The following is a 16646-nucleotide window of genomic DNA, read 5'->3' as shown; positions in this document are numbered from 1 at the left end:
CTCCCCTCCTCTCCCCTCCTCTCCCCTCCCCTCTCCTCTCTTCTCTTTTTTTTTTTTTTGACACAGTCTCACTCTGTGGCCCAGGCTGGAGTGCAGTGGTGCAGTCTTGGCTCTCTACAACCTCTGCCTCCAGGGCTCAATTGATCAATTTTTTGTGTTTTTAGTAGAGATTGGGTTTCACCATGTTGCCAAGTCTGGTTTTGAACTCTTGGGCTCAAGCGATCTGCCCTCCTCAGCCTCCCAAAGTGTTAGGATTACAGGTGTGAGCAACTGCATCTGGCAAAAATAATCTTTCAAAAATGAAGAAGAAATACTCTCTCAGAGAAAGAGAAATGGAGAGAATTCATTGCCATCAGACCTGCACTACTGGAAATATTAAAGGAAGTTGTTCAGGAAGAAGGGGTATGACATTAGACATTTGGATCTATACAAATAAATTTCTTGGAGATAGAGTTTTTATTATTTAAAAATGTTTTTCTAATTTCTCTGAAAGATGACCATAAATCAAAAATATTAACAATATATTTTGTGTTTAGGGCATGTTATGTGAAGTAAAATTTATGACACATTAGCTCAAAGGTCAGAAGTGATCAATAATTGGGAGTATATTGTTCTAATGTCTTTACACGACATATGAAATGCAGTGTCTTACGCTAAGCTAGGCTCTGATTATGTATGTTGTAAACCTAGGTCAACCACTGAAAACATTTTTTGAGAAAAGTATAATAAGCCAATAGCAGAGATAAAATGGAATCATACACATATATCCAGCTAACCTAAATGAACACAGAGACAGAAGGAAAACACGAGGAGTAAATGGAACAAATAGAAACAGTGGTGAAGATGATAGCCTTTATTCCAACTACATTCATCATTGTGTTAAATGTAAATGGTTTAAATACACTGATGGAGACAGATTTTCAGCTTGGGTGCAAAAGCAAGACTCTAGAATATACTTTTTTTTTGAGATGGAGTTTTGCTCTTGTTGCCCAGACTGGAATGCAATGTCGTGATCTCGGCTCACCGCAACCTCTGCCTACTGGGTTCAAGTGATTCTCCTGCCTCACCTCCCGAGTAGCTGGGATTACAGGCATACGCCACCATGCCCGGCTAATTTAGTATTTTTAGTAGAGACAGGGTTTCTCCATGTTGGTCAGGCTGGTCTCGAACTTCCGACCTCAGGTGATCTGCCCACCTCGGCCTCCCAAAGTGCTAGGGTTACAAGCATGAGCCACCATGCCTGGACACTTTTTTTTTTATTTTAGATCAATTCCTGCAGCTGTCTGGTATATACTATCTATAAGAAACCCACTTTAGGCTGGGTGTGGTGGCTCATGCCTGTAATCCCAGCACTTTGGGAGACCGAGGCAGGCGGATCACCAGGTCAGGAGTTCGAGACGAGCCTGACCAACATGGTGAAACCTCATCTCTACTAAAAATACCAAAATTAGCCGGGTGTGGTGGCCCGTGCCTGTAATCCCAGCTACTCAGGAGGCTGAGGCAGTAGAATCACTTGAACTGGGGAGGTGGAGTTTGCAGTGAGCTGAGATCGTGCCATTGCCCTCCAGCCTGGGCAACAGAGGGAGACTCTGTCAAAAAAAAAAAAAAAAAAGAAAAGAGAAGAAACTCACTTTAAATATAGATAGTTTAGGGGCGGGGCATGGTGGCTCATGCCTGTAATCCCAGCATTTTGGGAGGCCGAGGTGGGCAGATCACCTGAGGTCAGGAATTTGAGACCAGCCTAGCCAACATGGTGAAACCCTCATCTCTACTAAAAATGCAAAAATTAGCTGAGTGTGGTGGCATGTGCCTGTAATCCCAGCTACTTGGGGGACTGAGGCAGGAGAATCTCTAGATCCCAAGAGGCGGAGGCTGCAGTGAGCTAAGATTGCGTCTCTGCACTCCAGCCTGGGTGGCAGAGCAAGACTCCATCTCAAAAGAAAAGTAAATAAATAAATAAATAAATATAGATAGGTTAAAAGTAAAAGCATGTAAAATGATATACTTTGCAAACACTATCGGGAAAGCTAGGGTGGCTGGCTATATTAATATCAGACAGAGTAGACTTCAGAGCCAGGAAAATTACCAAGGATAAAGAAGGACATGGGCCGGGCATGGTGGCTCACACCTGTAATCCCTGCACTTTGGGAAACTGAGGCAGGAGGATCACTTGAGGCCAGCCTAGGCAACATGACGAAACCTCGTCTCTACAAAAAATACAAAACAGCCTGGTGTGGTGGTGTGCACCTGTAGTCTCTGCTACTCAGGAAGCTGAGCTGGGGGGATCACCTGAACCAAGGAGTTGGAGGTTGCAGTGAGCCATGATTGTGCCACTGCACCAGTTTGGGTGTTGGAGCCACACCCTGTCTCAAAAAAAAAGATAAAAAAAAAAAAAAGGACATTCCATAATGGTAAAGGTATCAATTCTCCAAGAGTACGTAATAGTCCTAAATACCTACGTATCTAACAACAGGCCTTCTAAATACATGAATTAAAAATTGATAAAACTAAAAGGAGAAATAGATACATCCACAGTTAGACTCTACAGCATTCCTGTCTCAGTAGTTGATTGAACAAGTAGTTGGAAAATTAGGATATAGAAGTATGGAGGAGCACCATCAACTAATTTGACCTAATTGGGATTTCTAGAGCAGTGTGTCCCACAGCAGCAGAATACCGTGCATGTATTTTCCTTTTGTTCTTTTTTGAGACAGTGTTTCACTTTCGTTGCACAGGCTGAAGTGCAATGGCGTGATCTCAGCTTGTTGCAACCACCACCTCCCAGATTCAAGTGATTCTCCTGCCTCAGCCTCCTGAGTAGCTGGGATTACAGGCATGCACCACCACACCTGGCTAATTTTTGTATTTTTAGTAGAGATGGGGTTTTACCATGTTGGTCAGGCTGGTCTTGAACTCCTGGCCTCAAGTTATCCACCTGCCTCAGCCTCGCAAAGTACTGGGATTACGTGCATGAGCCACTGTTCCTGGCCCTGTGCTTATATTTTCAAGTGCACCTGGAATATTCACCAAGATAGCTGGTATTCTAGCCCACAAAACAAACTTTAATTGTATTTGAAAGAATTGAAAGTACCATTGGCCCTCCATGTCTTTTGGTTCTACATCTGCAGATTCAACCAACTATAGACTGAACATATTTGGTAAAAAATTGTGTCTGTACTAAACACATACAGACGTTTTCCTTGTCATTATTCCCTAAACAATACAGTATAACTATTTACATGGTGTTTAAATTGTATCAGGCATTATAAGTAATCTAGAGATGATTTAAAGTACATGGGAGGATAGGCATAGGTTATATGTAGATACTGTACCATTTGATATCAGACTTGAGCATCTGTAGATTTTGGTATCTGTTAGGAGTCCTGGAACCAATCCCCCATGGATACCAAAGGCTAACTATACATGAATGATTTGTGTGGGCCATAATGGAATTAGGCTAGAAATCAATAACAGAGCTAGCTATATTTGGAAACTGTCCATTTGGAAATTAAATAATTTCATTTATGTATTTTTTGAGACAAGAGTCTCACTGTATAGCCTGGAGTGCAGTGGCATGATCACAGCTCACTGCAGCCTTGTCCTCCCTGGGCATAGGCGATCCTCCTACCTCAGCCTCCCAAGTAGCTGGGACTACAGGTGTGTGTCACCATGCCTGGCTAATGTTTGTATTTTTTTGTAGAGATGGAGTGTTGCAATGTTGCCCAATCTCGTCTCAAACTCCTAGGCTCAAGTGATCTGCCTACCTCGGCTTCCCAGAGCGCTAGGATTACAGATGTGAGCCACCACACCCAGCCTGAAATTAAATACCTTTAAGTAACATATGGTTCAAGGAGGAAATCACAGGGAAGTAAAAATGTCGTTGCATTAAATGAAAGTGAAAGCACAGTGTATCAAAATTCATGGGATGCAGCTATAGCAGTGCTTATAGGGAAATAAAGAGCAGTAAGTGCTTTTAGTTAAAAAAAAAAGTGTATGGCCATACACAGTTCATGTATCAGTTGATGGATATTTGGGTTTTTCCACTTTTCGGCTGTTATGAATAATATTGCTATGAACATAACTATACAAGATTTTGTGTGGACATGTGTTTTCATTTCTCTTAGGTATATACCTAGGAGTGGAATTGCTACATCATGTGGTAATTCTATGATTAACTTTTTGAGAGATTGTCATACTATTTTGCAAAGCAGCTACATTAATTTACATTCTCACCAGCAATGTAGGAAGGTTCTGCTTTCCCCACACCTTTGCCAACACTGATTTTAGCCATCCTAGTGTATGTGAAATGTTACTGTGATTTTGATTTGCATTTCCCTAATGACTAATGATGTCAAACATCTTTTTGTGTGCTGATTGGCCATTTATATATTTTATTTTTATTGATTGATTGATTGATTGATTGATTTTGCTGTAGAAACAGGGTCTCACTCTGTTTCCTGGGCTTGAGTGCAGTGATGCGATCATAACTCATTGCAGCCTCAAACTCTTAGGCTCATGCAGTCCTCCCTTCTCAGCCTCCTGAGTAGTTAGGGCAACAGGTGTGTGCCACGGTACCTGACTATAATTTTTTAATTTTTTGTAGAGACAGGGTCTTACTATGTTGCCCAGCTGACCTTGAACTCCTGGCCTTAAGTAATCCTGCCGTGGCCTCTCAAAGTGCTGGAATTATAGGTGTGAACCACCACACCTGGTCCATCTGTATATTTCCTTTGGCAAAATGTTTGTTGAAATCCTTTGTCCATTTAAAAAATTGTTTTGTGCTTTTATTACAGAGCTGTAAGAATTCTTTATTCTGGATACAAGGCCATTGTGAGATACATGCTTTACAGATATTTTCTTCCATTCTGTGGGTTGTCTTTTCACTTTCTTGATGGTGTCTTATGAGGTATAAAAATTTTTAATTTTGGGCCAGGCACAGTGGCTCACACCTGTAATCCAAGCACTTCGAGAGGCCGAGGCGGGCGGATCATCCGAGGTTAGGAGTTCGAGACCAGCCTGGCCAACATGGCAAAACCGTGTCTCTACTAAAAATACAAAAATTAGCTGGATGTGATGGTCCCCATCTGTAATCCCAGCTGCTCGGGAGGCTGAGGCAGGAGGATCACTTGAACCTGGGAGGGTGAGGTTGTGAGCTGAGATTGCGCCACTGCACTCCAGCCTGGGTGACAGTGCAACTCTGTCTCAAAAAGAAAAAAAAAGTTTTTAATTTTGATCAAATCCTTTATCTTTTTTCTTTTGCTGCTTGTGCTTTTGGTGTCATGTCTAAACCATTGCCTAATCCAAGGTCATGAAGGTTTACTTCTGTTTTTTCCTCTAGGAGTTTTTGTTTATGATGTGAGACATGGGTCCAGTGTCCTCCTTTAGAAAGCTAAATAGTAGGTATAGATCTCTACATTGTACTATATACTACTGTATGAGCCAGCCATCCCACTCTTGGGTGTTAACCCAAATTCATGTAAAATTCATGAGTATTTATACTGGCTTTCTTCATAACCACCAACAATTGGAAACAACTCACGTCTTTAACTGTCCCTTAATTTCCCCTTAACTGTGGCACATACTTACAATGGAATACAACTCAACAATGAAAAGGAACAAAGGACTGACATTCCAACAACGTGGATGAATCTCAGAGGCATCATGCCTAGTGAGGGAAGCCAGATTCCAAAGGGACATGCTGTGTGATTTTATTTATACGTTTATGACATTCCTGGGAAACAGAACCATAGAAACAGATCAAGGGCTACCCGTGGAGAGAGAGAGTGACTGCAGAGGAGAATAGGGTGGTTTGCGGTTGTTGAACTGTCTGTATCATTATTGTGGTGTTAGCATGACCATATGCTTGTCAAAACTTCCGGAATTGTACACTAAAATGTGCAGGATTTTAATTTTCATAAATTATACATTAGTAAAATAAAAGGACAGTTTAAAGTAGTTGGTCAAAAGAATATGGTGTTTCTCCCATTGTAAAGCTGTTTTCAAGGTAAAGAGTTACCCCATGGCTTCTCGCCTTCTTGTTTTGGTGTCTGGTGTTTATCCCAAGTAAAAAGTGCAATTGCTCAGTGTAGATTTTAGCAGGATCACCAAGAACAGCAAGTGCTGCCAAGTTCTTCTCATCCTCTCTAGCCACAGTTAGCTCTCGGCATGATTCTGTCCAGCCTCTGCTGCATGTAAATGGGCAGACAATGCCTGTTCTTTACATATGTCCAGATAGCAGGTCATACTGTGGTAGTGACAGAATTCTCAAGAAATACTTGTTGAAATGTTGAGGATGAAGTGGCACTTGTCTTATGTAATCCTGCCTGCTTAAGTTATACTTAAAATTTATTTTTTATTTTTAAGACAGGATCTTGCTCTGTTGCTCAGGCTGGAGTGCAGTGGCACAGTCATAGCTCACTTGCAGCCTTGAACTCCCCTGGACTCAAGCCATCCTCCCACCTCAGTCTCTTGATTAGCTGGGACTACAGGCATATGCCTCCATGTCTGGCCAATTTATTATTTAATTTTTTTTTTTTTGTAGAGATGGAGGTCTCGCTTTTGCTCAGACTGGTGTTGAACTCCTGGCTTCAAGTGATCCTCCCACCTTGGCCTCCCAAAGTACTGGGATTACAGGTGTGAGTCATTGCACCAGGCCAATACTTTTTTGTTTTTTTGAGGTGGAGTCTTGCTCTGTCACCCAGGCTGGAGTGCAGTGGTGCAATCTGGGCTCACTGCAACCTCTGCCTCCTAGATTCAAGCAATTCTCCTGCCTCAGCCTCGTAAGTAGCTATGATTACAGATGCGCACCACCACACCTGGCTAAATTTTTGCATTGTTAGTGGAGACGAGGTTTCATCATATTGGTCAGGCTGGTCTCAAACTCCTGACCTCGTGATCTGCCTGCCTCAGCCTCCAAAAGTTCTGGGATTACAGGCATGAGCCACTGTGCCTGGCCAGGCCAGTACTTTTTTAAAAAGAAAAATTTCAAGCAGTGTGTATTAGTTTCCTGTTGTTGCTATAAGATGTTACCACAAACTTTGCAGCTTAAAACAACACAAATGTAGTATCTTACTGTTCTGGAGTTCAGAAGTCTTAAATGGGTAAAGAGGGCTGCACCTGCTGGATACTCGTGGGGAAATTCATTTCCTTGCCTTTTCAGCTTCCAGAGGCTGCCCAGATTTCTTGGCTCATATCCCAGCATCACTCTGATCTCTGCTTCTGCCTTGACTCAGGCTCTCCTGCCTGCCTCTTTCCTTTATAAGGAGCCTTGTGATTACATTGGGTCTGCTCAAATAATCCAGAATAACCTGCCTCTCAAGATTCTTTTTTCTTTGGACCAATACCTTCTCATTCCCCTTCTCCTAGCCTCTAGTAGCCATCATTCTACTCTCTGCTTCTGTTGAGTTCTGATTGTTTTAGATTCCATGTAGAGGTGAAAACATGCGGTTTTTGTCATTTGGTGCCTGGCTTATTTCATTTAACAATGTTCTCCAGGTTTATTCATGTTGTTGCAAATGACAGAATTTCTTTCTTTTTTAAGGCTAATAGTATTCCATTGTGTGTGTATATATTATATTTTTGTTATCCGTTCATCTGTTGATAGACACTTAGATTGAGTCTTTATCTTGACTGTTGTAAATAATGGTGCAGTGAACATGGGAGTGCATGCATCTCCTAACGTACTAAGTTCAAGTCCTTAGAATAAATACCCAGAAGTGGGATTGCTGGATCAAATGAGAATCCAGTTTTTCGTTTTTTGGGGGGACTCCATACAGTTTTCCATAATGGCTACACCAATTTACATTTCCACCAACAGTGTACAGGTGTCCCCTTTGCCACATCCTCATCAGTGCATTTTATCTTTCGTCTTTTTGATGATAACCATTCTCACAGGTGCGAAGTGATGGCTCATTGTACTTCTCTTTCTCTGTTTTCCTTTAAGTCTCTGCCTCAATTGGAAATCATTGTGGTTTTGATTTGCATTTCCCTAATGATTAGTGATGAGGAGCCATATATCTGTTGGTCATTTGTATTTTTTTTTTTTTTTTTTTTTTGAGATGGAGTCTTGCTCTGTTGCCCAGGCTGGAGCGCAGTGGCGCAATCTCGGCTGACTGCAACCTCCATATCTTGGGTTCAAGTGATTCTCCTGCCTCAGCCTCCCGAGTAGCTGGAATTACAGGTGCCTGCCACCATGCCCGGCTGAGTTTGTATTTTTAGTAGAGATGGGGTTTCACCATGTTGGCCAGACTGTTCTAGAACCCCTGACCTCGGATGATCCTAACACCTTGGCCTCCCAAAGTGCTGGGATTATAGGCATAAGTCACCGTGCGTGGCCTCATTTGTGTATCTTCTTTTGAGAAATGTCTGAATATTTCTGACATTTCAGGATTTCTGAATATTTCTGAACTTTCAGACAATATTCAGGTCTTTTGCCAATTGTTTAAATCAGGTTTTTTTTTTTTTTTTTTTGCTATTATTTTGAGTTCCATATATATGGGAAAAAAATATATATACACACATATATCTTTCTTTTTTGGAGGCAGCATCTCATTTTGTCACCCAGATTGTAATTCAGTGGCACAATCGCGGATAGCTGCAGCCTCCACCTCCCAGGCTCAAGTGATCCTCTCAGCCTTCTGAGTAGCTGGGACTACAGATGCGCACCGCCAAGCTTGGCTAATCTTAAAACATTTTTTTGTACAGACGAGGTCTCACTATATTGCCCAGGCTGGTATCGAACTCCTAGACTCAAGCAATCTTCCTGTCTCAGCCTCCCAAAGTGCTGGGATTATAGGCATTAGCTGTGGCGCCTGCCCTGTATTTTGTATATTAACCCCGTATTAGATGTGTTGCTTGCAAATATATTCTTCCAATCTGTAGGTTGTCTCTTCACTCTGTTTACTTTGCCATGCTGAAGCTTTTTGATTTGTTGTAATCCCAGTTGTTTATGTTTGCTTTTGTTGCCTGAACTTTTGGGGTCAAATCCAAAAAATGATTGCCCTAACTAGTGTTGTATTGTATTCCCTCTGTTTTCTTGTAGTATTTTCACAGGTTCAGGTCTTATGTTTAAGTCTTTAATCCATTTTGAGTTGATTTTTCTATATGGTGTGAGACAGTGGTCTCATTTCATTCTCCTGACACCCTTTATTGAAGAGACTGTCCTTTTCCCATTGTATGTTCTTGGCACCTTTGTCAAAGATCAACTGATTGTAAATGCATGGGTTCATTTCTGGGCTTTTGTTTATGCCAGTCCCATGCTCTTTTGATTACTGTAGCATTATAATATGGTTTGAAGTAGTGTGGTACCTCTAATTTTATTTGTTTTGCTCAAGATTGCCTTGGCTAATCAGTTGTTTTGTGTGTGTTTCCATTAGACGTTTAGAATTATTTTTTCTATTTATGTGAATTGGAATTTTTAAAGGGATTGAATTGAATCTGTGGATCGCTTTGGATAGTATGGACATTTTAACAGTATTATTAATTCATCCAATTCAGAATCCAAATCTTGAGATCTCCTCATCTCAAGATTCTTAGTCACCAAAGTCTTTTTTACCATATATGGTAATGTATTCACGAGTTCTGGGGATTAAGATGTGGACATCTTGGGTGGGGGTGCATTTTTCTTTGTAGCACACAAGAGAAATTATTTTGATAGTTTCTCAAATGTAAGATCACTAGAAGGTGAGGTAAATCGAGAAATGTCCTATTTTCTGGAACTGCAAAGTGGATATATAATGACACTTTTGAGGATAAAAAGTCATGTTAATAACACGTGTTGTTAAAGGAAAAGGGAGGAAGGCATGGCGTGTTGCTGGTTGAGATTCTGCATTTGGTTTTGTTGTTGTTTTAGAGACAGGGTCTCTCTTTGTCTCCCAGGCTGGAGTGCAGTGGCACAATTGTAGCTCACGATGTGGAACTTCTGGGTTCAAGCTCTCTTCCCACCTCATTCTCCTGAGTAGCTGGGACTACAGGCGAGCACCACCATGCCCGGCTCATTTTTTTAATTTTTGAGATGAGGTCTCGATATATTGCCCAGGCTGGCCTTAAGCTCCTGGGCTCAAGCAATTTTCCCACCTCCATCTCCCTAAGCTCTGGAATTACACGCATGAGCCACGGGGCCTGGCCTACCTTGTTTTTTAAATGGCAAAGATGTACCTTAATGCTAACACTAGAACACCACAGCCTAATGTGGGGCTGAGAAAAAGTGGCAAGTGCGTGAATTATTAGTAAATATGATCCTCCTTATTTTTAGGTTATTTATGTGAAATTTTACACTAGCAATACACAAATATTTCTGCATATTGTTAATAAAACCTTTGTCAAGTCTGTAGAGCAAAAAATTGAAAATTCTCTAAGTAAACTATATTCTTTTCTCTGGGGATACCTATTGGTGTGTATTTTCCACATCTTCACGATGTATTTAATATGTATGTGTTTTTGCTTTTTAAGAAATTTGTAGAATTTTTGTTTCTTCTACTTTACATAAATGAGATCACTTTGTTTTAAGAAATTTGTAGAATTTTTGTTTCTTCTACTTTACATAAATGAGATCACTTTGTGTCTAGTAGCCAATCCTCTTTTTAAATGTTTTATATTGCCTTTATTAAAGACACCAGCACCCAGAAAATGAGGATGGGTGTTAGATGTTGATGATAACAGTAATAAGTGTAGATAATGTTGTTTCATTTGCAGGCATTATTCTCAGTGCTTTATTAACTCCTCTAATCCTCACTATTCTATGAGGCAGGTATTATTATTGTTACTATCAATATTATTATTTTTGAGATGGAGTTTTGCTCTTGTTGCCCAGGCTGGAGTGCAGTGGTGCGATCTCAGCTCACCGCAACCTCTGCCTCCCGGACTCAAGCGATTCTCCTTCCTCAGCCTCCCGAGTAGCTGGGACTATAGGCATGCGCCACCACACCCGGCTGATTTTGTATTTTTAGTAGAGATGGGGTTTCTCCGTGTTGGTCAGGCTGGTCTCGAACTCCCGACCTCAGGTGATCCACCTGTCTTGGCCTCCCAAAGTGCTGGGATTACAGGCGTGAGCCACCATGCTCAGTGAGGCAGGTATTACTATTATCTTCACTTTATAGATGAAGAAATGGAGGCAGAAAAATTAAGTTACTTGTGCCACTTTGTGCAGGAAATGGGGTAACTGAGGTCACTGCCAGGCCATCTGGCTCTGAGGCCTGGACCACACTGTTGTGCCACTTTTGCATTTACAGGAAAGGGCTAAGCACAGGCAGAATGTGAGTGCGTTATTTGGGAATTTTAAGCAAAGCCTCATTGGTAAGTTGGCTCATTTTCTTCCCTTCTGTGGCAGTTACACAGTTTTTTATTCTTAACTCGTGGGACAAGGAAGGGTCTTTTGAAATGAAAGGATCAAATCTGAACTTTAAAATTCTAGTCTGTTTTCTCCTCTTTTCTGCTAAGAGAGTAGATTTCTAAATCATTTCTGATTTTATTTACCCTTACAGTTTAGAGGGTACCTGACTTTCATGATACTTGGCTGTCTTCTGCCGTAATGAAGTGTCTGCCTTTAAATTTGATGTCCCTTGATCATTTTGTTTTCAAAAAAGAGATTGCTATTTTTTTAAAACCCAAAATACGTAGATCTTGGTTTTTAAATACCATTCTATAATAAAATGAGTTAGGAATCCTTGAAGAAATGATTGATTCCAAATGAGGGGAAATACAAGATGAGCCTGGAACATCTTTTAGTACCAGAAAGTGAGAGAAAGAAGAAAAACTGAAAAAAAAAAAAAAAAAGGAAACAAGTCAGGGACATAGGAACCAACATGAAGGAAATCTTAAGTGATTAGAGCTGGGATGTTTGAACCACAAAATAAATACTGATTGTCATGGATTATCATCTGTGTAATAAATATGTAGATATAAATCTATACAGTAATATCCACGAGTCTCTGCTAAATTAAAGAATTGAAAAACAAGCTGGAGATTGGGCACAGTGGCTCAGGCTTATAATCCCAGCACTTTGGGAGACTAAGGCAGGTGGATCTCTTGAGTCTAGATGTTTGAGACCAACCTGGGCAGCATGATGAAACCCTGTCTCTATTAAAAATACAAAAGTTAGCCAGGCGTGGTGGCACACGCCTGTAGTCCCAGCCACTTGGGAGGCTGAGGGACGAGGATTGCTTGAGCCCAGGAAGTTGAGGCTTCAGTGAGCCGAGATTGTGCCACTGCACTCCAGCCTAGGTGACAAAGTGAGACCCTGCCTCAACAAACAAACAAACAGTGAACTGAAGAAAGAGCAGCTCTTTGGTTTTTTGTTTGTTTGTTTGTTTGTGAGATGGAGTCTCTTGTTACCCAGGCTGGAGTACAGTGGCACGATATCAGCCCACTGCAACCTCTCTGCCTTGCAGATTCCAGTGATTCTCCTGCCTCAGCCTCCTGAGTAGCTGGGATTACAGGCACTCACCGCCACGTCCAGCTAATTTTTGTATTTTTAGTAGATATGCGGTTTTGCCGTGTTGGCCAGGCTGGTCTTGAACTCCTGACCTTGAATGATCCACCCTACTTGGCCTTTCAAAGTGCACGATTACAGGCATGAGCCACCGTGCCCGACCTATTATAGTAGAATTCTACTTAGTACATATGGAAGGAATGTTGGAAATAATTTGCCAGTAGGTACTTAGAAGTAATCATTTTTGTAGGTAAGCACTACCAATGGATGCTATGATAAAATTAGTGATAATATGAGAAACAGGGTATTTGTATAGTCTGAAAATCTCTCTCCAATTAATTATTAACTACAGAGGAAAAACTGGTAGCTTCATGACAGAGAAACATGAGAGATATCACCTTGCCTGATGGTCTGCATTTACCCGGGTCCATGTTGACACTATGTAGCTTGCTACTGTGCCCCAGAAGGGCACAAGCTTGTTACTGTGTTGTTCTCGCCAGAATTGCATAACCTCAATCTAGTAATGAGGAAATACTAGACAAACCCAAATGGAAGTTTCTATAAAACAGCTGACTAGTGGGAAACAAAGACTGGCCACACTTAGAGAATGGAGGAGACCAAAGAGATGTGGCAGGTGATTGCAGGATCCTGGGCCAGGAAAAGGGCATCGGTGGTCAGACTCTTGAAGTTTCAGCAAGGTCTGTTGATGAATTAATAGTAATATATCCATGTTAGTTTCAATAATTATACAATTATGTAAAGTGTTAACATTAGGGGAAGCTGGGTAAAGGGCATATCGGAACTCTGTGTACTCATTTTGTAACCCTTTTGTTAGTGTAAAATTATTTTTAAAAAGTTTAAAAATGTAAAAGGAAAAATATAGGCCAGACATGGTGACTCGCTGCCTGTAATCCCAGCACTTTGGGGGCCCAAGGCAGGTGGATTGCCTGAGTTCAGGAGTTTGAGCCCAGCTTGGGCAACATGGCAAAACCCCATCTCTACACAAAAGCCCCCCAAAAACAACTTAGCTGGGCATGGTGGTATGTACCTGGGTCCCAGCCCCTCAGAAGGCTGAGGTGGAAGGATTGCTTGAGCCCAGGAGGTGGAGGTTATAGTGAGCTGAGACTGCGCCACTGCTTTCCAGCCTGGGCAACAGAACTAGAGCCTATCTCAAAAATAAATAAATTTTAAAAAAAGAAAAACAGTCTGTCTCATCTAGGGTGTAGTAGACAATGATGGTATTTCATACATTCAGTAGTCAAATCATTGATGTCTGGGCTGTAGTAGACAGTGATGCTGTTTCATACATTCAGTAGTCAAATCACTGAGGACCTGTCATGTGCTCGGTACAGTGCCAAATGCCATGGAAACCAGATGGAAATAGAGCTCCCTGCTCTCAAGGAGCTTACAGAGGCTGAGACAATCACGGACACAGTTATCAGTTAGGTCATGTCCATAATGTGTGCAGATGAACGTTCAGTGAGTGTGTAGAACCCCTAATGTAGAAAGAACCCCTAATGTGTCTATGGAAATTAAAAAATCTTATTTAGAGACATTTTGGATTTAAATAACTTTGTGCTCAGGTTGAATTATTTGTAGTAGATTTTGCCACTTTTGCCATTGGTCACCTGCAATGAAAAGCTTCAGGGTAGGTGGCAGAAAACAGATTTCCACAGTATCACCAGAGTCCTGCCTGTGTGGGCATCATTTGCTTCATGCAGCGTGTACTGAAATGAAATAGAAGGGAGGAAGGAAGGAAAGAGGGAAAGGAAAGAAATCTGGCCCAGCACAGTATCGGGTGCCTACTTCATTTATCGTTTGTGAACGGACCATGGGAAGTTCATGACTCTGGAAGAAAAGGAGGGCAGTGCCGGGTGAGGGTCTGGGTTGGGAAGAACGGAAGGGAAGGTGTGTCCCCTCAGTGTGTGGGGCAGTTGTGAGCGGGAGGCTCTGTGAAGCCTCGGGACTCAGAGAGCTTTTCCTTTTTTCATTCCTGAGTACGTGAGTCTTAGGATTTTGTGTCTGAAAGTAGCTGCTGATAATTAAACCAGTGATCAGAACCTGTCTTCAGGAGCAGAATGTAAGATGTAAATAATGTTCATTTGGGATGCTTCCCAATTGTGGTCTCTCTTGGTTGCAGAAATGTGGCAGAGGGACCACAGGTTTCTGAAGACAAGATGCAGGCAGGACTTCTTCTCCTTGTATTACAGAGCGGGGGTGAGACAGTGCTTCTATTTCAGCCACCCCCCCTTTCTCTTTCATGCCTCCTTTGTCACCAGTTCCCAGGTTATTTGATTCCAGTAGTCTTTTTTGCAGATAAATTGTTGAATAACCTCATTTCTGTGAAACTTAAGTTCCCATCTCCCTCCACGTTTCTTATTTTCTATTATTAGTGAGAGAGGAATGAGTGTATCATGCTTAGGGGAGCTGAGCAGGAACTAAGCTGTTAGCCCCAAATAGAGGAATTAAAGGAGGGTGTCGACGGCTTTCCTCCTCAGAAAAGCAGGGCGGCTCCATCGCAGCAGCCCTTATTTGCCGGCCTCTAGAAACAGCCCCACTGTCGGGGGCTGTGTGGGTGCAGTTCTGTCTCCAGGCCCTTCCCTGCACCATGTCCCACACGTGGATGTTTTGCCCTGACTTGTTTCATGATGACATCTCAGATGTGCTCATTTGGATCCAGAGGAGGTAACACTGACGCCTGGATTTTGATCATCAAGATGCTGTAGTTTGTAAAAATGTGTTGTAAAATAACTAGTGTCTCTTTGGTACAGAATTTCAGAAACTGTGGAGGAGTGTCACTGTGGATTCCATGGACGAGGAGAAAATTGAAGAATATCTGAAGCGACAGGGTATTTCTTCCATGCAGGAATCTGGACCAAAGAAAGTGGTGCGTAATCTCTAGCAAAGCAGCTTAATCCCCCGCCCTGGGAACTGTTGCCTGCTCCGCTTTCTGCCCTCTGAAGAGCCGGGAGTCGTTCCCTGCCATTGTTTTTCAGTGTGGGCAGCCCAGGTCATATCTAAGTTATTACAGGGCTGCAGACCTGCCTTCGGTGCTGCTCCAGGCCTGTGAGTGCCTTTCCACACCCAGCTCTTCCCAAGCAGTCCTGCTCTTGAGGTCCAGCCATGTGGAACCTTCCAGGGCCTGCGTGTTCCCCACCCTCCGACTCTAAGTCCCCACCCTCCGACTCTAAGCTGCTACAGGCCCTTCTTCTCATTCTTTTTTTTTTTTTTGAAACGGAGTCTTGCTCTGTTGCCCGAGCTGGAGTGCAGTGGCCAGATCTCAGCTCACTGCAAGCTCCGCCTCCTGGGTTCACGCCATTCTCCTGCCTCAGCCTCCCGAGTAGCTGGGACTACAGGCGCCCGCCACCTCGCCCGGCTAGTTTTTTGTATTTTTTTAGTAGAGACGGGGTTTCACCATGTTAGCTAGGATGGTCTTGATCTTGTGACCTCGTGATCCGCCCGTCTCGGCCTCCCAAAGTGCTGGGATTACAGGCTTGAGCCACCGCGCCCGGCCTTCTCATTCTTAAAGGGAGGCTGTGCCTTGATCTGCACAACCTTTCAGACTTGAACGGGGGGCCCTCCCCTGCGCTGAGAGCCTCGCCGTCCTGGTGCCTGGTTCTGCCGTTGTGACTTTCAGGTCCCTTAGGAACCAGATATTTTGTCTGTATAGTTTCTAAATCCTGCGCTCAGGGGATGTTAGTCATTAAATGATGACTTTTACATTGTCTTGTACCAGCAAATAAAATCTGTAGTCCAAGAACAAAGCCCAGGGGGATGATTCGCCAGCACCCTTGTTAGCAGCGCTGTGCCCCTCCCCGCTTTCCTTGTCCACTGTCATGCTTTGTAGCTTGTCACCTGTGTCTTTCTGGGGTGTGGGGTGGGGATGTGTGTTCGGTGAATTTTTAGTACTCACCAAAAGGGAAGCTTTACTGTCAATCTCTTTCCACAAATGAGTGTAATTGTAGCCCTTCATGATTTCCTATTATTGTCTCATTTGTTGATTTTTTTCATCATGTGATGCTAATATTTGAAATATATAGAAAAGAATAAGAGAATATTACAAACCTTCATGTGCCCCTCCTTTCTCAGGATTTTGCCATGTTTTCTTCAGATCTTTTTAAAATCGGTAATGGTGGATACGTTTTTAAACCTGATGACAGAGACAGCTGAAGGGCTTCACCGCCCCTTTTGTTTGACTTAGTGCCTAGAATCGTTTTGA

The 16646-nt window shown here is 42.4% G+C and overlaps 1 protein-coding gene across 3 annotated transcripts in view; it reads left to right on the top strand.

The window, feature by feature from the left end:
- Positions 1 to 16646, top strand: part of GTF2E2 (general transcription factor IIE subunit 2) — an 83687-nt gene that overhangs the window by 66287 nt on the left and 754 nt on the right. For 2 of the 3 annotated variants that reach the window (XM_025394874.1, XM_025394875.1), the window contains exon 7: positions 15199 to 15314. In XM_025394874.1, the coding sequence (XP_025250659.1) occupies positions 15199 to 15314 (116 nt within the window). Of the gene's footprint in view, positions 1 to 10810; positions 11767 to 15198; positions 15315 to 16646 lie in introns of those variants that run through there. The other variant, XM_025394876.1, reaches the window with a different exon arrangement.

Source organism: Theropithecus gelada, chromosome 8 (genome assembly GCF_003255815.1).
Source record: "Theropithecus gelada isolate Dixy chromosome 8, Tgel_1.0, whole genome shotgun sequence".
Taxonomy (NCBI): domain Eukaryota; kingdom Metazoa; phylum Chordata; class Mammalia; order Primates; family Cercopithecidae; genus Theropithecus; species Theropithecus gelada.
The sequence above is the reverse complement of the archived record's forward strand: the minus strand, read 5'-3'. Positions and strand labels throughout refer to the sequence as shown.